We start from the raw sequence: 23,010 nt of genomic DNA on the forward strand, positions 1-23,010 counted from the left end.
CAGCGTCAGGCTGTCCATCTCTGCCAAAGGCAAAGTCCACCATCATTTTCCTTAAGGCAAACGGCTGCATTTTGCACCAGCTCTGCTCTGCCCCCTGATGACATTCAGTCACATAAAAACGAGCAACTCGGCTTTCAAAACCCCTGCTCTTTAGCTTCACCAGAGCACAGATGCCTCCTTTTTTGAAAATAAACCACGGACACTGGGATTCTGGGAGAAGGCTTCCCACAGCTAGGTAAACACGTGGCACTGCGCAGCAGAGAGCTGTGCCAGCAGTTCACAGAAACCTGCTGGGTTTAGAGTGGTGGTGTCACTCAACACCTATCCCAGGAAAATAATTTTGGCATTTGGAGCTTATTGCTTGTTTACTCACCCTCCCAGAGACCAAACCAAAATGTGGATCTTTGGGCTTGCATGATCAGAAGCAAGTAGGCTGCAAATAAGTCTCTGAACTGCATAAACTGGAGCTGAATCTCTGGCATCCAAATGTGTAAACATCAAAACATAAGGACTTCCAAATTATAAAACTTCAAGAGGTAATTTTTATGCTAAATTCTAACAGATTATCAGTTTCAGCAGTTGTGAAATGTCAAAACCAAACCCCAAACCCTTTTCTAGAGAAAATTCTGTGTTTAGCTAACTCATATTTTCTGAAGTGAGCAGAATCTGAGCGATTGGAAGAAGGGATGAGTTCACTGCTGAGCCAACAAAGCAAGGTTTCACAAGTAGTTTAGAGAAAAGCTAGTAATGCCTGGGATGCAGGATCAAGGCCAGGGTTTAGCAAAGCCAGCTGATCTTATTTCACTTCTCAGATTCTGAGTGAGCAAAATGCACTGAGCAACTATCTTGTGAAATGATGGCGCTTTTTTTTCTTTTTTTCTCATTCCCCCCGCCCCCCCCACCTAGAGACTTGGTGTGAAAGTTCTGAGGATTGATCCACAGCCTCTAAATTTTGACAAGTGTCGTGCTGACGTGGGAAAAAAAAAAAATTCACTGATTGAAAAAATTGAAGTTGTCAACATACCACGTTAACAGCTGCACGTGAAGCTCTTTGGACAGATCATTGCTCATTGCTCTGTTCCGCAGGCATTAGCCCCTGCCCTGAGCCAGGGCAAGTCCGGCCCCTTGCCTGTCCCCTGCAGAAGTGTTTAGTACTTGCACTGGCTGTGACCCTGGCTGATGAATGTCCTGCTCCTGGCAGTCCTTCAGGCATCTCTGACCCCTCCACCATTGTGAAAAGAAAAGCTGGAGATATTCACGTGAAGCAGAGAGGCAAAGCAGCGCAGTACAGGAGCTGTGAATGCCAAAGTTGAGGCTTGTCCCTAAAGCACTGGTGGTGGAGACAAATAGAAGGAAATAAAAGCTTCATGCATAGCATTTCTAAAAGAGTTTTGGTTATAACTGTCTTACAGTGCATGTGTAACAGAAGAAATGTGCTTCCACAGTGAGCTTGGAAGGAATTTCAATGGAGCTTGCGAGTCGAGGTACTGAGACACCCTTGATGAAAATTAAGAGTTGACCATCTGACTTCTGGAGGCTCCACTGAAAATCCAAGTCTCGTGGTTCTGGCTATGCACTTCTATTAAATCCGTACTTTGGGGAAAAATGTGATTTATGTTTGGTGGAATCTGTGACACTTTCTAATTTGCAATGTTTTTCGCTTCTTTTTTTTTTTTTTTTGTGTGTGTGTTTTTGCACCTTCCCTTCTTTTAGAGGCCATGCCCCCACTGGAAAACCTAACTGTCTCTGACATTAACCCTTATGGGTTCACAGTGTCGTGGATGGCATCGGAGAATGCCTTTGACAACTTTCTAGTAGTCGTGGTGGATTCCGGCAAGCTGCTGGACCCACAGGAGTTCCTCCTTACGGGAGCCCAGCGGCAACTGAAGCTTAAAGGCCTTATTACTGGCATTGGCTATGAGGTTATGCTTTATGGTTTTGCCAAGGGGCACCAAACAAAGCCCCTAAGCACTGTGGCTGTTACAGGTATTTTAATGTGAACAAATTCTTCTTTTTCACCTTTTCTTTCTTGCTTTTCTTCTCACATGGAAGATGTTTCATGCAATCCGTTTGCAGAGCAAACCTTGGCTTTTGCATCCTTTTCTGCATCGTGGCTACACATAACTCCTGGTGATTGATAGGTTCACCAATGAAATCCTGTTCCTTCTAACTTGATGTTTCCCTTTTTGTTTTTATGAGGGATCCTGTAGAGGCGCATGACGTGGGTTGAGGGGTGAAAGTTTCTGGTATGGTCATGCAGGTACTTCTAACCGAAGTCTTTAAAGAAAAACAGCTGCATGGGGGAGCTCGTCTTGTTAACAGCTGTTGGGCAGCATTCTCCAACTTGCCAACCATCAGGACCTTCAGGAAGGGTGATGCATTTCTTGCCCAAGGCTTCCTTTCTTTCACTCTCTGGGTGGGTTCCACCCAAAGACCATCAAATGTGATCATTGCTACCCACAAAGTTGGCATGTCTCTCCAGAAAACCTTAGCTCATGTTTTCAACCTCATCATAGCTGCTGTTTGCCAGCAGCACTTGAGCTTTCTTGAAAAATCTTTGCAGACTGATTCCGTAGCCCCATAACCATCAAGTCTCATCTGCATGTTGCTGTGTATGCAGCAGCAAAGCTGGGGGTTACCTGATCGGAGGTTTGCAAGAAAATGAATAGGAATGTCTTTCTGTGGAAGAAAGAAGTGCATTGGAGATGCTGTAAGGTAGTAACCACTCCAGTAGCATTTCTCTAGGTAATGACGCCTGACCACACAGAGCTAAAGATATTTTGCAGGTAATTAATAACTTACAGCTCCTGGGATCCTCTTGAATGGGTTCTTTCACTAAAGCCAGTAGGTCTTGCATTTGGATTTAAGTGTGCTGTTTAAGGAACATAAACTTTCATAATTCCCCTGAGCTGCTTCAGCATTTATTTAATATTGCTGTAAAGGATTCATCTGATCAGAAGCATCACAGATGCCAGAAGTGCATGAAATAAGGGTTTTGCATGAAGAAAAAGACCCTTTCAAGGGGCTTCTATGCAGTCCTCCTAACAGAGAGAGACCTGACAACATTACAGGCATGCCTGCAGTTCTATAACAAGAGCTTGTGTTTATCGTATGTAAAGGTTTCACGTAGGTAGCAAGGGAGAAATGCACATGAAACTTACTATTAGCATGTATGTAACTTGCATGCCAGAGGCAAACGGTGTATGTCCCTGCGGTGGATTTGCTATTAAAGAGTGAAAGTTTGAATGGGCCTGCACACACTCACATGTATCTTCTTCAGTAGGTTTATGATGCTAACAGTCCGGGTCGGTTTGGTCTCCATAGCTGGCAGGCTGTTTCCCTTTTCTTTGAACTGTGGTTGGATTTTTGCAGTGTGCTATAGCCAGACCTCAGGCAGGTCTCCAATGAACTGATTAACAAATCATTTCTTTTCCCTGCTGCTATCTTCTCCTTTTTTAGAAGCAGAACCCGAGGTCGACAACCTTCTGGTTTCAGATGCTACTCCAGATGGCTTCCGTCTGTCCTGGACTGCAGACGATGGGGTTTTCAACAGTTTTGTTCTAAAAATCAGGGATACCAAAAGGAGATCTGATCCACTGGAACTAATAGTACCAGGCCACGAGCGCACCCAGGATATAACAGGGCTGAAAGAGGGCACTGAATACGAAATTGAGCTCTATGGAGTTAGCAGTGGACGACGTTCCCAACCCGTAAATGCAGTAGCAACCACAGGTATTGTCTTTGCAGTAGGAAAAGTGTAACATGTTCACGCCTGTTTCTTTCAGCATCTCTCCTTTGCACAGCCAGCTCGAGCTGCTCCTGAGGTGTTCCAGCTGCCCGCTGCACGTCCCTTAGCCGAGTTACTGCTCCCATGTGCTGTAGTTATTTATAATCAGTCAGCTCCGATTCCTTAGTTTCATCACTGTCTATATAACGTGGTTTTATTTCATTACTTTCTTCATTTGGAATTAGGCAGCAGTCTAGCAATGAAAGCACTGGCTCTGGGGTCCAAGAAATACTTTCTTTGTATCACCCTGTTTCAGTGATTCACTGTGACTAATTGCATATCGCCACTATACAACAATTTACCTCCCCAGAAAGGGGGTACAACAAAATTAATTTGCCAGAGCTATTGAGGAGTTTATTTGTGGCTTGATCAGCAAAGGACTAAGCACCCTTAACTTGGACTGATCTTACCAAAAGCAAGATGTTCTCGGTAATTCAACATGAAGTTGAGTTTCTTGCAAAATCAAAACTTTGAACTCTCTCAGCAGAAGTTTCTATATATTCTCATTCTTGTCTATCAAAAATCCTGATGTAAATTAGCTTAGTGACTTACCCAGGTAAAATAATCCAGAAGAAAAGATGCAGGTATGCCTGTCAATTCATACCTTTTTTTTTTTTAAAAAAAAAAATAAAATACCAAGGCCTTAATCCTCAATTGCAACATGCCAGTTCCCCAAAGCTGGATTTCTTGCCTTTCATAGTCTCACATTAATGAAGCAACATTGTAAACATAACTGCAAATATCTTCTGTCTGAAGTTAGCCTAAACCTTTCTACATTTCTGAAAAATCTCCACTGGAGCAGAGCTTCATTTTCTCAGTGGCAGGGAGGAGGACATTCTTGCTGCTCATAGCTGGAATATTTTTTCTTCTATAATTTTTCTATGAAAGTGTGCAGATACTAGTCAAGTAAAAAGCTCTTGAAGTTTATGTTGAAATTCTTAGATTAATTTAAACAAACAAAAAAGGTTCATAATTCGAAGCATTTCATTTTAGCACTTTTGAATGAAGCTTTTGATTTTTTTTCCACCAAAATTATAGTTTCATTTTGAAACATATTGAAATCTAAAGCAAATGAAGGAACATCCTGCAACCCAAATTGACTCTTTTAAAAATTTTGAGCTTGCTGATATGAAAACAGTTATTTTAAATCAACCCAGTTCCTGGAGAAGGGCAAGGAGAACGAAACAAGTAAGTTCAGTGCATGAGAAAGCCAAGAGAAATGGATACAAGAGGCATTTGCCCAACTATAGCAGTGTCCTCCAGACAGCACACAGAAAAAGGACAATAATAACTCAGTATTTTCCTGAAATAGCAGGGCCTCATGATTTAACTTAATGTCTGTGGTGCCACTTGTTAGCATGGAAAGGCACATTTCTGACCAGCTCAGTGACTGGCATCACATTCCCTGAATAAACAGCAAGGGCATATGTACACTCAAGCAGACATTTACATGGAGCAGAACATGCATCCATCACAAGCCGCTGTCCCCCAGGCTTGTGGGGAGCTCATAATGGAGAGGGATGTTTAAATTCAGCTGCACTTGTTAGCAGCATCTCCCCGTTTTCACTGGCTTCCAGGATATTTATGGTAAACCACTAGGAGTTGTCATTTTGCTTATGACTACATTCTTATTCAGTTATTTAAGGGAGATTTAGTACATGTCACCTACTGAAGCCAATAGCCCCAAAGATGTTTGTCAGATGTAAATAGCCCATGGATAATTGATAATAGAGCTGGAGCCACAAAAATCCAGCTAAATAATTTGGACTGCAGGTTGCACAACATCGAGTAGCTGGGCTGCCAAGGCATCTAACTAATGTCTTTTTTAGGAGTTGATTATTACACAAACATATGTATATTTATAGCATTTCCAGTCTGGTTGCAAAGAAATATTTCTGTCCCTGAAAGGGGTAGCTCAGACAGGCTTAGATTCAGTCTTACTTTCTTCTGCCTGTGTACAAGTTATGAGTGAGCAAGAAATAAATTAGCTAGCAAGTCTTTAGCTTTGGTAGAGGAGATAGTAAAATAACAGTGGGAATAAAGCTAGCAAACAGGCCAGCAAACCTAAACTGAACATATCAGGGAAATGAAGGCAGAAAAATAATCTAGATTGAAAATCCTTCTCTATTTATCACTTGCAGCTTCCCCCTTCTTACTTACCTGGGCACATACCCTTCGTATACACAAATGCAGTCTTAGGGGATCAGGTCCTCAGTTGATGTAACTGGTGCAGCTGAGGGGGTCTGGTTTGAGCATCCCAAGCCATCCTCGCCGAGGGTCTGTACAGCACCCACCCGCCTGCCATGAGGAGAGAGGAAAGATCTTGCAGTGCTCGCCTTTTGCTGCCTTGTCCTCCTCTGTGGTTTCCTTTTCCTTTTGTAAGAAGAAGTCAGCAAGGCAGTTGATCAAGTGACAGCCGTGGGCTTCAGATGCGGAAGGGATGAGCAGGTTAGGACTGGCATTTGCTATTTTGTCCACGCAGCTTGTGTTGGCCCTGCATGGTGACTTGCCTAGAGGCTGAGATGATGCCCCTTGCTGCCATCACACCAGGAATGTGGTGTGAAACTGCTGGGCAGGGGAAGTAACAATGAAGTCTGTCTTCCCATACCCATCGCTAATAGCTCTTCCTCCATTATTTACCCATGTGTACAAGTGAACAGCAAGAGTTTTTCCCCCAGAACTGCTGATAATGATGCTGTTAAAAGGCTATCCTCTTCGGGGTGATGATGGTACCCATTCTCCCTACCCTCTGCATTTGTTTGTCACTTTAGCCTCATCAGTTCTGCTGTGATAGAAGACAATTATAAAATCACCATAGTGAAAGGCAGCATCATACAGATCTGCAGTGTCTAATCAAGTTGGCCCAAGGGAGTTTGTCCTCTGATGCTCTCAGAGGGACAGTGTCTTTCCAAAATTCATGTGTATAATGTCTGTTAGGGTGCAATTCAGCCCTCACTGGGGGACCACAACACAGGTATGTGCCATTTAATATCCTTGGTCGGAAGCGTGAGTCTTGCGTTGCTACTTTCCTCCTCTTCTAATGGAGTTTTGCCACACTGTGACAGCATTTTTTATCTGAGATGGTCACAGAACACTTTACATGCTCTTTATTACATGATAAATGCAACCTGGTGCTTCCTGTTGCTTAGGAGAAGAAAGTCAGGGAACACTCTGCTATAGTCTGTTAGGAATGAAAGAACAATTTTTTTGCAAACAAACCCAACAAACCAAAGAGTAGCAGCTCCTTAGGTATCATGAGTGCTTTAGCAACCTCACGGGAAAGTTCTGTCTCTCTTACAGCTAATGGGGAGTGATGCTGGAGGACAATGCTAATTGCCTGTATCTGCCCAACAGATGCACTGTGGTTTTTTATAACAGAAGCATGCTAGCCATCTTTTCTGCCTGCTTAATTTTGGCTTTCAGGGAGACCAAGAAGATGGTTTCATTTGCTCCTTTCTAATTTCCCTCTGCTCAAAGGTACCACTCTCTTAAATCTCTGGGACTCGTTCCAGGACTGATGCTTGCTCTGGTGGTCCATTATACTGCCTCTGCCAGGTTTGCTCCCGGGAAACTAGCTGCAGTTGGGGTACCTGGGTATGTGGAACTCTCACATAGTCAAGGCCCTTCTTACTACTGTTTGTTATGCAGTTCAGATTCTGGTACAGAAAACAAGCACAAAGCCCATGAAAGCGTGCACAGCAGAGCCCAAGTAGGATGGATTGGGTACTTTTTTTCCTGGAAAAAGCTGGAATTCCCCATATGTATGAAAATGAACTGCTGATCCATCTCTTTGGTCTCCCGAGTCATCACTAGCACTTTTCTCTAGTCACTAAGGGCACCTACAATGTGCAACAAAATCAATGTGATTTACACTTCTCTCTCTTTCCCAGGTTTCCTTTATGCTCTTGTTTTCTTCAGACTGTACCTAGATCAGCAGCAACTTTGTGTGCCATTGTAGCTTTACTAATCCCACCTTGCTTCCTCCATTATCCTTAATTCTTTTCTTTCTTTTGGCTTTTCCATGAGAGCAAACCCCATGAATGCAACATGTTTAGTGAGCTCCAGAGTAATAATTTACATTTCTCTTGAGAGCTCTGTTGTTTATCTTTCCCTGCCTTTCAGTTGATTTAGTGCTTTGCTGCTAAAGCTTTGGGGACACATGGAACAAGCAGCCCTCTGACTTCTTTCCCGCAGACACGTTCTTTCCAAGCTATTTCAAGCATGGTTGCTTTTTTCTCCTCTTGCCTTTCCTTCCCCTGCCCTCAGCCTGTCTTCACCGCTCTTAATGTAGCTGATGTTGAGTATCAGTGCTCTTTGTGCTAATGGGCTACTCTGTGTGGGCTGTTTATTTTTTTAATACACGTCAGGGTTGTTTTGGTTACAGTCAAAAAAACAAATTGGAAGTGAGATGCTCAATGTAAACTTTGAAGTAGCAGGTCTCTTTACTGTGTCCTTCCAGAAGCCCTTTCCATGCTTTTTGCAGTAGCTTAAATAGGTCTTGAACTGAATGTTTCAAATCAGTGTTGGTTTGCATCTTAAGATTGGGTCATTTGGGCAAAACTGGGCTTTCTCAGCCCAGCTTACTGATCCAATTTATGGGGGCAATAGTAGTGCTCAGGTTCATATGGGGAAAGGTTGGGTTGTATAACAAAAATCTGCAGGGGAATCACAAGTGCCTTCCTCACAACAGTTGTACTTGGATATCCTCTGGATGTATGTGTTTGAATATACCTAGAAAATTCGTGGTCTCAGATAAAGATTCCAAGGAGAAAATCTAGTCACCTCTAGTTTGAAGCCAACAAAACTTACAGGCAGCTAGTGCTTGAGAGGAGAGACCCCTGATGAACTCACGCACCTGGGTCCAGGTCTTTTTTAAGCATCCTAGAATAAAAACTTTATGCTCAGAAAGAGAGACCTCTCCACTGCTGAGGGCTGCCACGGCTGTGTGTCACAGCTGCGGCTCTGATACTCAATGGAAAGTCTAAAAACCATCCAAGTGAAACTGAGGTAGAAAAAAAATATAAACATAATGATACCTGAGTAATAGGTGGCATTCCTGTAAGGGTTCCTCCATACCTTTCTGTAACACTGAAATCTCTGTTACCTCTATGTACACAATATGCCAATATGTGTCTGGGGTATTTTTATGCTATGCGCTACTGCAACATTACTGAAAAAGGAAAATTTAGACCAAATAGATTGCTGCTGTCAGTATGTGATAACACCGTTAACTGTTTGGTGCTCCCTGCATTAGTGTTGTTTAGGACAGAATATTGATAGCATCAGCTCTTGGGGTAGGGGGTAAGACAAATCAGAGTTCCAGCACTAAGAACTGATAAGCAATTATTTACCTTTCCTTTCTATGTGGTGTGTGTGTGTTCTTTGTTCTCCGCTGACAGTTGTTGGATCTCCCAAGGGAATTTCTTTCTCTGACATCACGGAAAACTCTGCTACAGTCAGCTGGACACCCCCTCGCAGCCGCGTGGAGAGCTACCGGATAACCTATGTCCCCATCACAGGAGGTAACTGTGCAGAGGGACGGGGAGGAAGGTGACAAAAGGGAGACAAGAAAGGGTTTGTTGTGCCAATATCCATTTCTCAGTGCATCTCCCAGCTGACCTTACACAGATCATTTCTTTCTTCAAACTGCTGACCAGGAATGTGGATGTGGATACATGGTCCCAGTGAGCCAACCTCTGTCTCGGCAGTGTCCTACATCCCATGGACAAGACTTGTAAGGGCGCTCAGAGCTGAGTACTGGAATCGTTGGTACCCTAATAGGGTCATGTTCACAAAAATCTAGATTCCCCCTGAGCCTCCTAAGTAAGGATTTCTTTCCAAACTGTCTCGTTATTTTGTAGGCACTTTATGAGCTAAGCATATGTGAAAAAATGGCCCTTGGAAACAATAATCGTAGTTCATGGTTATAATAGTTTTCCAAGGCAGTGATTTTCTTAGAGCTCCCCAATGTTGTTTTATTCCTTCCATTATATCTTGGTTTTAGTGTTCATTTTAAAAAACTTCCTATACTTAAACAGGTTTTTAGCATAACTTGGGGACATCTTTGAATGGAAACAGCTACACAGCAAACACTACAGATGTCAGAACTATAAAAGACATGCTATTGACTAAGACAAGTAAAGATACAAGCCTTTAGAAAATACAGTATGTAAGCATGCACACAACTTTAAATATATAGTTGTCCCACAGAAGAAAAGGAGCAATCCGCTATCATAAAGTTAGGCACTCTTCTAAGTGCTTTCCTGGAATAAACCCAGAATCTGAAACAAATATGTGTCCTAAGTCCTCACCCACATATACAGCACCTCTTAAAATGATATATACTGTATCCTTATTTGAAATGAGATGGGTGAAAGAGAAACTTCTAGCCCTTACCAGAAACAAGGCAGATCGAAGTTGCAAGTCCTGTCCTCTTGCAGGTGTATGAATTTCCATGTAGAGTACATTGTGTTTTCACCTTACATCTCATTTGTAAAATCCCATTTTTCTGAACAGAAATGTTAATTTTTCCTTACTGTTGGCATACCATTAGGAATGAATAGAAACCAATGTCTTAGATTTACATGTCATGGCAGCAATATTTTTTCCTGAGGCTACCCTTTGACATCGGTGATTGTAACTAACTAGGGAAAATTCACCACCTCCTGTACAAGTAGGTGCATGTTGGTCAAAATGTCTTTAGCTTGAAACACATCCTTCAAGCATTTCCTGGAGTATTGTGTCACTAATCCCTTGGCATTTGGCTTTATCCTAGGTACTCCAAATGTTGTTACAGTCGATGGAAGCAAGACAAGGACCAAGCTGGTGAAGTTAGTGCCAGGTGTAGACTACAATGTTAGTATCATCTCCGTGAAAGGCTTTGAAGAAAGTGAACCCATCTCTGGCACTCTGAAAACAGGTGATAAATAAAGAGCAAATAGCAGTTTTTCCAATGCGTTGTCTGTGCCGTAGGAGAGGCTGGGGAACTGGAGCTGCAGACCCACTGAAATCCCATTTTTGCTGTCCTTTTGCCTACTCTTTCTTTGTGCCTCTGTATTTCAGATGAGACTAGAAATTGCAAGTGATCAGGCTCCCATCTGCTTAGTGCTGATGCTCAACTTCCAGTCAGACAGAGACAATTCACATAGTTACAGTCCTAATACATCAGAAAAAAACCCAGAAGCTACTTACCACTATTTTACAGACAAGGGAGCAAAGTGCCAGCTCAGCTGAGCAGCTCAGACCAGTTTTTGTTGTGGACTCAGACTCTCCCAGGTTCCAGACTGTGTTCTAAGAGTAAAAACATTCTCTCTCCTGTTTTTTTTTTCTTTAACGCAGCTTTAAATATCCCTGCAGGCAATGAGGGTTCACCGCCTCTGCTGACCCCACCCTGCAGTGTCCATCATTCATTCTTATTTTGGGGGGGAGCAAGTATCCGGAGAACAGAGGCAAGGAACAAGTTGACGAGTATTGGATAGTAACATGAAATGTCTAAGCCCATCCCAGCCGTACTGGAGGCAGATATCTATCCTAGTTCAGGGAGAGCATAAAGCCATGTGCAAAGCAGAGTCCTGTGAGGAAGCAAGGCAGGCCGTGTGGGGATTTTGGATGGTTGGCTGCCTGTTTGATTGCTTTATTTTTAAACACGCAGGGCAAGCTGGTGGAAGGTCACGGTGGTGATCAGTTGCTGTCATATTAATTCTTTTTCCCAGCTCTGCCTCCCGAGTTTGCTCCAAAAAAGCAGCCCAGATTTGGGGGTGTTGAGAGAAATATGTCAGCTCTGACAGAGTCGTTAAGATTGACGATATCAAGACTGATCTGAGAACATGGTTATGGCTGTTCCCAGTGTTTAATCCAGATGTTGACCCCCCCTTTCCAGCCGGGGCATTTGATGTCTCTTTACAGGCACTGACGTCTTTCCTGCAGAGCTCCACTATTCCAAAGGCAATCAGAAAAGCTGCATCAAGCAGCAGTGTTTGCGCATTTTGTGTCATATATTTACAACAGAGCATTGCACAGAGCCAAGAACATTTGTCAAATGTCAAATTTCTTCAATTTGTTATTCTCTTCCTTTCAGCTCTGGACAGCCCGTCAGGTCTAGTAGTGGTGAACATCACAGATGCTGAGGCTCTGGCAACCTGGCAGCCAGCGATTGCTGCTGTGGATAATTACGTTGTCTCCTACGCTTCTGAGGACGGTGAGGAGTTAGTGATGGGTCCAGGAGCTGACAGCGGTACAGCTCTCGAAGGATGCTCCGAAATGGGTGCAGCGACGTGACTCCAGGAAGATGGCAGGGGGCTGTTATTTGAGGGAAACATTTTAAAAACTATCATTTCAGTTAGGCATTCCCAATTCAGATGTGAGCAGAGGTAACAAGATTCTTGAAAAGATGGCGTTATAATTCGTATGAACACTAGAGAGTGCTAATACTTCTCGCTAAGGTACTCTGGTAGCAATTCAGAATCAGCACAGGTGAGAGCAGGGAGATGGGCTCTGGGCTTTTACTATTTTGGTCTTGCTCCCCAGCTAGTAAAAAATAAAATAAAATAAAATTAAAAAATCACTGAGTGGAGTGTGAAGTTGAGTACATCACGACATGTCTGAATAATGCTGGGATCTGTTCTGTTTTGTGTTTTCTTCTTAGAACCAGAAGTTACCCAGATGGTATCAGGAAACACTGTGGAGTATGACCTGAAGGGCCTTCGACCTGCAACTGAGTATACACTGAGTATCCATGCGCTGAAGGACACACAGAAGAGTGAAACCCTCTCCACTCAGTTTACTACAGGTGCTATGTCCCACCTCACTGCAGGGGAGAGCTGCCATCTCTTTTAGTCCCTCCTGGCTTACGTTTCTCTAATACCAGCAAGTGACCCAGCACGTTGTGCTTTTTTTAGTAGAAACCTGAATTTGGGTAGCATTTGCACCAACTTTTCTCAGGTGACTGATCCAGAAGGTGGTTTTCTGTCACCATTTCTACAGATTCTCAAACAAAGCAGGAGCAAGAGCTCTTCTTTGGGGCTGATGCTGGAATACCAATGCTGAAGGTATCCAGCTAGTTTCATACTTAGAGCTTTCCAGGAGCATCAATGAAATCATGGACATTTCTTGTTTTCCTCACTGTTACTTGGCTTGTCCCAGGGCAAAGGAGCCAAGAGCCAAGTCTTACAAATTCCATGTTATAATTACAGTGAAGAAGGGAAGCTGTAGCCAGACCAAGTATGAAAAATTTTCCTGTCCAAAAGAGGTGTCATTGAAACCAAAGATTTTCTTCCTGGGAATATATAAATACCAATCCCTCTTCTTGTGTGAAACAATGAAAGGCACAATTTTGTTTCAAAAGACATTTTGATGCAACTGCTTATAAAGTGCCTGACACAAGCCAATACTTAGGCTTAGATAAAGTAAATACCTTTATTTCAAAACTTCCAATGGGAAAATTACTGTTTGATTACAAAATGTAGGTTGTAATATTTTTCAATTTCAAATTTCTGGGGAGAAAATGTTTGCTTTCCTGTTTTAATATACTGTCCATAAGATAGCCTGAGTACTAAACTTCATATAGATGTGATTTTAATTGATCCTTTGTCTCCATCAGGACTGGATGCTCCAAGAGATTTAAGTGCCACTGAGGTTCAGTCAGAAACAGCTGTGTTGACTTGGAGGCCTCCTCGTGCTCCTGTCACTGGTTATCTCCTGATCTACGAGTCCGTTGATGGCAGAGTCAAGGTAGAGCACTTGTAACAAATCCAGAAGGGCTGTGCCTCAGAACTGGGCAGCAGAGATGCTCTGAAGCATCCAGCAATGGAACAGAATCATACGCCTTAAGATAAACACGGTAAAATACAAAGTGCCTGTTTCAGTGCCTGCTTGAACACAAATGCATTCCAAACCTGAGTAAGTACTTTCCTATATCACAGCCTGAAACAAGCTCAATTGCAGCCAGAATTTCAGCCGTCATCTCTCCACAATATGGATAAAAGCACAAGCAGCCGTTTTCCCTCATTCCAAACCTGTACCATGGGATAAACTCACACACCTCAAAAAATGGGATTCCCCTTTCCAAACTCGGGAGAACGCACCCCTCTGCAAGGAGGTGTCTAAGGCAGGATGGATCTCCTTGGAAAGCGCCTCTTGCTCCCCAATAATTTTATTATGTTCCTAAATAACTAGATTACACTGGTTGCTTAAATGAGGTAAATCCCAGCAAAAATTGCAAATAATTTTGGATGTCCAGCCTGGTACATCAGAAAGGGTTTTGAGTTTCAAGAAGGTGAATTCCCTAAGCATACTGAAAACCAGTCCTTTAAAGTTACAGAAAAGCAGCCTTTGGAAGACTGCAGTATATTTCCTTGTCCTAAAGGGTGATTATTCTTGATTTTTTATGAGTTTCACAAACAAATCTATACAATGGGTATGTTTAGGGCATGTAAACTTTTATGCTAACTTGCTTTTAAATCACACAATTTATACATTATGATGGTAAACATTCATTTCCAGGCAACTTTTCTCGAACTTCTAAAGGAAGTTTGCTTAATAAAAATCTTAGAGGAATAGAAGTTTTGTATTAAATAATTTAGATCGTTAAAAATACCATAAATAATTACCACAAAAAAATAATGTGACAAACTAAAATAAATAACAGTTCTGGTCATTATGATTTGCTCACTGAGGTTTACCTGTATTATTTTTCCTCCCCATAGGAAGTCATCCTAAACCCCGAGACAACTTCTTACAGCCTCACGGAGCTGAGCCCATCTACTCAGTACACGGTGAAACTCCAGGCGCTGAGCGGATCCCTGAAGAGCAAAACAATCCAGACTCTTTTCACCACAAGTAAGGCCTTTAGAGCACACGCACAGCTGAAGGAACATATAAGTTACTGCTCTCAGGGCAGAGCAGGCACAGATCTCATAGAAGATTTTTACTCCAACTGTCAGTATGTGCTTCATTTTGCTTGTAGTGTCAGTGCAAAAGTCCCTGTTCCCCCTGAGCTGCAGTGTCACCTGCTTTCACCAGACTGGCAGGATGAAACTATTTTCTTTATATCCATCCACATTATGTCTCTAGTCCTCTCTCTGATGAAACATCCTATCTTTCCCGCGTAAAATTTGGAAAGGAACATTGCTCTTTAAAATCCCAGCTGACACCCTGATTGACCTCTGTATTGATGCATAGCAAGTGCTTAAAACAAATCAGCATTTGAAGTTGAAATGAAGCAAACCACATACACACACATACACAAACCAGTTCAGTGGTCCAAGGCGATGCATTTCTGGACAGGCTGTTTTCTACTCTTTCTGAGATCAGTTTTCATAAAGCCACACAGCATTGGTTCCAGCTCTAAGAGGACAGCTCTCCAGTGAGCAGAATGCAGGAGTAGATTGGGTTCTCTGAAGGTCACTTCACAGCTGACGTTAAAAGAAAAAGTTGTTCAGTATTAACTGTGAAACCTCACCTCTTGTTTGTCTCACTTTCCATGGTTTCCAGCCTTTTAGAACCAGCAGGACCTTCAGCCGTTCCCATTGTCCCTTCTGTCACTTGGACCGTCAGCCCAAGGGCTCACAGAAGCGCTGATGAAAGCGACACATCCCCGACCCTGCTCACAGCCACTCCTTGTGCAGAGCAGGATAAACTCTACCACCAGGCAACAAACCACAACCAGAAATTGGAGAAGAATTAAACCTGGGTGTATTTAAGCAGCAGTTGGGAAACTGACCGCAAGCAGGGACTTAACGGGGTGCCTTTGCCCATACGAACAGGGTGTCAGCCGCGTTCAGGCAGATGCTTAAGCCTGGCCTCAACTCGAAACATGCATTTGTGTGCTGTTAAGTGAAAGGGAGAGAGCTACTTTCCTCCGAATCCAGGAGCTGATGCAAATTCTGTAGCTGAGGCAGCGGCAGGGATGGCCAGCACACTGGAAAGGGAGCAACAACCACCCCGTGAATAGCCACAGTTCAAACTCTCCAACAGGCACACCTAGAACTTCACTTAATTGGACCATTGACTGAAAAGTTAATAGCCTGAGTGAATTTAAAAAGTAAAAAGAAAAGCTTTTTAGGGGGTTAGAAATTGTTCTGACTGGAATGATGCTATTAGCTTGTTAGAAAGAAATGCTTAATGTCATTTCCCTGTAGTTTCAACCGTTAGTGTTTGCTTTGTTTTTTAAAAGTTTTATAACATATTTAATATTGTACTTGCTAGCAAAATACTACCAATTTTTTTATTTTTCATTGTAATCCTGTCTTTGTATTTCCCCCTCCTTTTTCTATGACATTATCAGGGTTTGGTAGGTTTGGTTTTACCCAAAAGTTGCTGTGAACACAGCTCATGCCATTTCAGTATTTAGCTGGCGGATGCATTCCCATCATAGCAGGGAGTAGTTAGGCGGCATTCACAGCACTTAAAAAGTGTAGACAGATGTGCAAAAGCATATTCAAAAGAAAAATTTACATCATCTGCTGTTTACTGTGAATCTTCTACATGTAGGATAGCAATTACAACCCCGTTCCTGCGCTATGTACTTGGCTGTGCCATTGACCCCAAACAGATTTTCATGAGTCATCTATATTCAACAAATTCCTTGTAACTGCTGATTTCTTAAGGACTTTTTTCTCTTTTTGTGTGTGTGCAGCTGGTCTTCTCTATCCTTACCCCAAAGACTGCTCCCAGGCTCTCCTGAATGGAGAAACCACCTCTGGGATCTACACAATTTACTTGAATGGGGACAAGGCTCAGCCTCTGCAAGTCTTCTGCGACATGGGCGAGGACGGCGGCGGCTGGATTGTGAGTAAGGGGGAGAGCCCCCCACCACCCTTACGTGTATCTGCCTGTACTAAGGGCAGGGATAGCACATCCCATCCCTGTTCACCTACAGCATCCCTCATAGTGCTCTCTTATCAGCGTAGGGATGACTTGTCTGTAAATTTGGGGAATTTTATCTCAGGTAGGACACCTAGGTGCCTAGAACAAGCTTACCAGCTCTTTCTGGAGGTGGAGGGGGGAGCTGGAGGAGAGGAGAGAGACCATCCAAAGGATGGGTCACATCAGTGGTTTCAGCACCTAGGAAAAGCACTGATCTCTCTCCATTGGCTATAGGGGATGCTGAAATTACCATCTTAGATCAGATACACACCTTCTAATTAGCTAATTAGGTGAGAGGAGGGTGGACTGACTATTTGGGTGGGAAAGACAGTGAAGGAGATTTAATCACAGGCCAGAAAAATCAGGTGTGCAGCAGCCACGGGGCATGGTGGTGAGCCCCGCAAGGGACACATCCCACCTGGACAACAAATGAATGGCAATAAACCCACCAGCTCTCTGCACTGACAGCCTCGAATCTGGACATGCCAGAGGGACCCAGGGCACAGAAAGAAAAGAAGGAGCTGGAGAAATCCATGGCTAGGGGACTGAGGGATGTAGAAAATCTTGGCTGAGAAATGGAGAAGTGCAAGAGGCTGTTAAAAAAGCAGAGAGCATCGTGCAGGGAATGAGCCTGGGAACCCAACAGAGAAACTAGACACTCCAAGCCAGCAGGGAGCATTCAGCAGTCGTGGTACAACCCAGCAGCTGCTCCGGGTGGTAAAGGCAGGGCAGCAGTGATGCCAGGCTCTGCGTTTGGCAAAGCCACATCGCTAGTGCCCTTTCTGCCCAAGGCACTCTGTCGGTGACGCTGCTTGTGGCCATGGTTGTAGGTGTTCCTGAGGCGTCAAAACGGAAAGGAGGATTTCTACAAGAACTGGAAGACTTATGTGGCTGGGTTTGGAGATCCTCAGGATGAATTCTGGATAGGTAAGTGTCAAGAATTTGTCTTTCTTAAAAAGAAAAGATGAACGCAGCCCAAAAGATTAGGAGCCTCTTGGAAGCCTCCGCTTAGCTGGCAAGGATATTTGTAAAGGGGACGGTAACCTGGCTGAGGGAGGCTGAGGAGAGCATGTGAGGGAGACTGGAACTGCCAGGTCCAAGCCAGTCCCCACAGCTGCAGGTCACAGCTGTCACATTTCTTGGGTCACCAAACATAGCATACCAGTGCTCACCAGGGCTCCATAGAGAGTCAGAAGGCAGCCTGAGAAGCAACAGCAAACCTTCTGCCTGTACTTCCAGAACACCCGCAGCAACACAGGCGTATGACTGAAAGAAGCAAAGTGGGGAAAAGAGAAGGAAAAAGCACATTTTTTCGAAGATTGTGCTACATTTTATTCGGTTGTAAAATGAAAGGCAGCGATGATCACACAGCACAACTTTGATTGCTTTTCCCAACGGGCTACCTTGTGCCGTGGTTTGAAGGGAAGAGGTCTCCCAGCCAGCCTGGGTTTAGCTGTTTGCTGTTGTGCTAACAGCTGAAATAGCTCAATTCCCTCACCAGTCTGTATGCCCTGCTGTATCTATACAGGCCAGTATGACCCTCTTTATGGGATAATGTGACGGTAGAGAAATAAACACGGGGAGACAAATGAATTGTTCATTTACATCCACAGGCCTGGAGAACCTCCACAAAATCACTTCTCAGGGCCAGTACGAGCTGCGTGTGGATCTGCGGGACAAAGGTGAGACAGCTTATGCTGTCTATGACAGGTTCAGCGTTGGAGACTCAAAGAGCAGATACCGGCTAAGAGTGGATGGGTACAGTGGCACAGCAGGTGAGATGAAAGCTTTTTTTTTGCTTCTGATTTGCAGTTTCCTCCCAGTTGACTCAAGATAACTGTGAATGTTGCAGATCAGTGTCACAGCAGGTACCTCTTGTACATTAGGTGTTTGAAAATATAAACATATCAATATATTTTATGTTTCCATTCTAAATCTTCCAATCATTTAGGTGCCACATTTTATGGCATGCTTATGACAGAATATAAACAAGTGTATTAAACAACCATATAACTCATTTGGCTGATGCTTGGCTGTCATTTATACAGCTAAGAATAGCTTGGCACAGCCTCGTGTCTTCTCAGCCGAATATGTGGCAAAGTCCTGCTATAACATGATTTTTAATTTTGCTGAACAAATCATCTGCCTTTTGTAATTACACTGGGGCAAACCCTGCAGCACTTAGTGAGTTATCATCAGGGCTTCACAGGATTAAAAGATAAATCCAGCTCCAGAGGATGTCTTGAAAAGAGATTTTGCTGCTAGGTGCATAAAAAGAGACCACAGAGATGTGTGTGTACGGACTCTGCCCTGTGACCATCACATGAACTTTATGCACAGCCTATAGGGTTACAGACAAAGAATATGCAGCAGTAGTAGAATTAATGTCTATTTGAGGCAAACACACTGGTGCAGAGCAGTAGTAGCTGCTATAGTTAGTAGGATTCAATCCTACTACTACCTTTTCCTAAGCATTCAGGCTGAGGATTAATGGATGGAGCAACGTAGATAGTAAGGCATGAATGGGAGCTCTGCCTCAGGCGTACACCCAAGGCTGGTCCTCTTGCACCCACCTGTAAATGGGCACCTGGCCCCTGGGAGTGGGAGGTCAGTGCTAGGCAGCCGTCTCTCTGTCTGTGTTTCCAGCTAAAGAAGATGGGTGGCTTTACTGCATGGGCCAGGGAAATGTGGAGACTCCTTTGGTCTTGATTCACTCCTTGTGGAGGTCTCTGGACCTGCTTTGTTCACACTGCCTTCTGTACAGGGCCAAGATCCAGCTTTCAGCACAAAATGCAGAAAAATTGAGCTGCATAAAAATACACTTAATAAATTGGGGATTAGAGACCACCTGGGAAAATATTTTTACTTGCTTCCAACAATAAAAATTGTCACTTCCTTCTGTATTAAAACAAGTCAATTTTTAAAAACATAGATACACAGTCAGGCTTCACAGATGGTGCATGGCATGGTCCAAACATTTTCTGTAGAACGGTCACTCCTATGTGATTTAAACCAGGCAAATCACTGACCTTGCTCTTTCTTTTGTCTCCCCCATTCAGGTGACTCCATGACATACCATAACGGAAGGTCCTTCTCCACTTTTGACAAGGACAACGATTCTGCCATCACCAACTGTGCTTTGTCATACAAGGGTGCCTTCTGGTACAAGAATTGTCACCGAGTCAATCTGATGGGCAGATACGGTGACAACAGCCACAGTCAGGTGAGTTTGGCGTTTGAAGGCTTCCATAATGCATGAGAAGAAGGGGAGTTGGAATTATGGGTCTGTCTGGTGGTTCAGCTACCCGGACATAAGAGCACCAGCCAAGCCCACCCTCCAGAACAAAGGATCATAGGGAAAGATATGGACAGTTGCTCACAAAACAAGAATTTAATGTCAGCTGGTGAAAATTTCATTGTTTTGTATGATTTTCCAAAGGAATATCCCAAGCGTGCAGGGAACAATTGTAGTTTTCAACATGTGAAGCAAACCATCATGGCATGAAAGCCAGGCGGGGTGACAGCTCCAGGGGAAATCGTGTGGGTTTGCTCGTACAGGTCGCGCGTGCCAGCACCCCATGCCCCGTGCCTCCCCAAGCCCTGCTCCGTTGCCGTGCTCTGTTCTCAAGTTATAAACCAGCCCGACATCTGAAACAAAAGCAGTGAAAGCTGACAAAAGGAAAAGGGAATGTGTGACCTCCCACACTTCATCTTTGTCTTTGCAGGGTGTTAACTGGTTCCACTGGAAGGGCCACGAATATTCCATCCAGTTTGCAGAGATGAAGCTGAGACCCTCCAGCTTCCGAAATCTGGAAGGCAGGCGAAAGCGAGCGTAAAGCCTGAGCGGTGGCGAAGGGGCTATGGGCAGGGTGATGGGGGGGGAGGGAAATAGAGTGGGGGTGTGGGGAGAACCTCTGGCATCACTGGGGTGGTGGGATGTGAGGAGCTGGTAGTCGTACCAAAGCATCGGTGACCCGTGGCCCGACAGAGGCTTCTGCAGCAGCCCAAACAATAAGCCTTAAGCGTCCCAGTGTTTTCAGCAGAGCAGCTCCAGCTGCCCATCAGTAATGTCCTCCACACCAAAGACAACGATCTCAAGGGTTGTATGTTGTTTCATTAATTTTTGTTTTCTCAGAAAGCCTCTGGGACAAGGTTCTTCCACAGTTTGTCTATCTTTTGGGTTGCCCGGGGTAAGGGAGGGAGAACAGTTTTGTACATTGGTAGTTTGTTCTAGAACCAGCCATATTTTACACACAGAAATGTGTATGATTAATTATCATTATCATTATTATTATTATTATTATTAGCTATAATTGAAATTCATTGGTCGTCGGAAAGCCTTTTTTTATATATATATATCAAGTACCACAGAGAAGGAGGGGATGGGAAAGGGAAAGCAGTATGTTTTAAACTTAAACATAAGATTAATATTATTAATATAATGAAAAAGTAATAATAATAATGATAATAATAATAAGCTAAGTTTTTTGTCATTTTTAAGAGAACCATGCTTTCGGAAACACAGCAGGACAGTGTCTGATTGTAAATTTTTTTTTTATAAATAAAAGCACAATTACTTTAAAATAAATTTCTACCTTTTTTCATACATGTTGAGTTTGTGCATGTCCAGGGTATGTTACCTTAGATGGGGAAGCAAAAGAAAGGCTGAGAATGATTAGGCTGCTGAGCCCATACGAAAACTGTTCCTTGTGTCAGTGACTGGCTGTAAGTATTCTGCTGGGTCTGTAACAGTGAAATGCCCCTAAGGATCTGGTTTCTTTTAGAGCATATTTCTTTTTCTTTTTTTCTCCTGCCCAAAAGCTTCCTACATGTTTTTTCTAAGTGTTACTGACCAGCGCTTGCTCCATCTAGGTGGGAATAACTAACAGAAGAATACAAATACAGAGTTGTTGTTAGGTACCATGGGCAACTTTGAACACTTGTGTAAATAAAGGGCTCTCTTTTTTAATATGAATGAAACCTATGTGTAGTTCCTCTGTATCATACTCTTCAGCTGAAGGCAATAAAAGATCTTTTGTTTTAATCCAGTCTCTCCGCCCTGTTTCAAGGCTGTACTTTTCAAACAAGACAAGTGTTTCTGTCTCCTCCTTGGTGCTCGCTGGAAGTGGCTGGGAAAGAAGATACTTTCAGTCAGAGTGGATGTGATCAGCTCTGAGTAAGACTTCCCATGAAGTGCTAGTTCCTGGGTAAGGTTGGATATTGTTGATTTGAAACAGGGTGTAAAAAGTGTGTGTGCATTGGAAACATCACTGAAAAGCTTCCAAATCAGGAGGGAGGAAAGGAAGGAAGGAGAGCATTACTTGTCTTCACCCTCAGGCCCCACCTTCCTAATTTTTTTTCCTTTTACAATTGTCATTATTTTTTATTGTAATCCTTTGATTATTGCATTTCTGAGCTTTAGCTGAGCGTTAGCCCTCGGGAATGGTTATGTCCCAGGGCTGTCTTGTTCATGGTCTTGACTGAAACTTCGGCATCGCCACAGAGGGGAGAGCCTGGTGTGGCGCCCCAGTGCTAGGGTGTGCACTGGGACCAGCTTTACTGGGAGAGAGCCCCAGGACACAGCAATAGCTGAATGGGGACACAGAAGGTGCTGCAGACAAGAGCATCAAAATCTGTGTGCTATGCTTTGCTAGTAATCCGTCTCAGCAACTACAACTCAGAAATGTCTAATTTCTGTGGATACCTGTAATTCATCTCCCAGGAACCATCTCAGTCAGCCACAGCTACCTATGGCTAGGCAGACTTTAGGACCACAGACTAAGAGAATGCAGGGATGGTGCAGAGGATTTACCGTCTGGGAACAGGCAATGCCTGGCTGGGGAAGTGGGAGACATTCCTAACAAAATTAGTAAAAACTATCGGAGGTCTTCTCTTCATGCAGTTTCTATTCCAGCATCTCCTGGCATCGCTGCCCACTCCCCTCATCTGCTTTAAGCCCAGGTACCGGCAGATGGCACACGGAATCCGCCTGTCCTGGGCTATGCCTGCCCTGCGGCAGAGCTTGGAAATCCTGCAGGTACCCAGCATCGGCCCAGGTGCTGCCATTCTTCACTGCTGTCTTCTCCAGCACTCCGAGCTTCCTAGCTGGTGGTGGTGCCTCAGCAGCAGTGGTCTTGGTTAGGAAAACTAACTGCATGGAGTAAAGCATCACCCTGTGGCCACACAGCAGGAACTTCACAAGGGCAGCTGTGGGGAAAAGTTTATTTTGGGCTTGCAGAAACTAGGTCGCAGCAAAAGCACATGTCAAAGAGGAACTTCCTTCATCAACGTTATTCCATGTACCTTTAATTTCTTTCTCTCCCACCCTTGCCCCTCAGTTGAAGTTATACTAGTGAATC

The 23,010-nt window shown here is 43.7% G+C and overlaps 1 protein-coding gene across 3 annotated transcripts in view; it reads left to right on the forward strand.

The window, feature by feature from the left end:
* The window catches only part of TNC (tenascin C), a 72,188-nt gene extending 50,493 nt beyond the window's left edge, over window positions 1-21,695 (forward strand). For 2 of the 3 annotated variants that reach the window (XM_040606432.1, XM_040606433.1), the window contains 12 exons: window positions 3,460-3,732; window positions 9,187-9,309; window positions 10,563-10,706; window positions 11,865-11,984; window positions 12,432-12,575; window positions 13,386-13,516; window positions 14,491-14,623; window positions 16,422-16,573; window positions 17,482-17,578; window positions 18,265-18,426; window positions 19,711-19,874; window positions 20,377-21,695. In XM_040606432.1, coding sequence (XP_040462366.1) covers window positions 3,460-3,732; window positions 9,187-9,309; window positions 10,563-10,706; window positions 11,865-11,984; window positions 12,432-12,575; window positions 13,386-13,516; window positions 14,491-14,623; window positions 16,422-16,573; window positions 17,482-17,578; window positions 18,265-18,426; window positions 19,711-19,874; window positions 20,377-20,487 — 1,754 coding nt within the window. In that variant the 3' untranslated portion in view covers window positions 20,488-21,695. Of the gene's footprint in view, window positions 1-1,713; window positions 1,987-3,459; window positions 3,733-9,186; window positions 9,310-10,562; window positions 10,707-11,864; window positions 11,985-12,431; window positions 12,576-13,385; window positions 13,517-14,490; window positions 14,624-16,421; window positions 16,574-17,481; window positions 17,579-18,264; window positions 18,427-19,710; window positions 19,875-20,376 lie in introns of all 3 variants that reach the window. The other variant, XM_040606434.1, reaches the window with a different exon arrangement.
* Window positions 21,696-23,010: the final 1,315 nt, after the last annotated feature.

Source organism: Falco naumanni, chromosome 9 (assembly GCF_017639655.2).
Source record: "Falco naumanni isolate bFalNau1 chromosome 9, bFalNau1.pat, whole genome shotgun sequence".
Classification (NCBI taxonomy): domain Eukaryota; kingdom Metazoa; phylum Chordata; class Aves; order Falconiformes; family Falconidae; genus Falco; species Falco naumanni.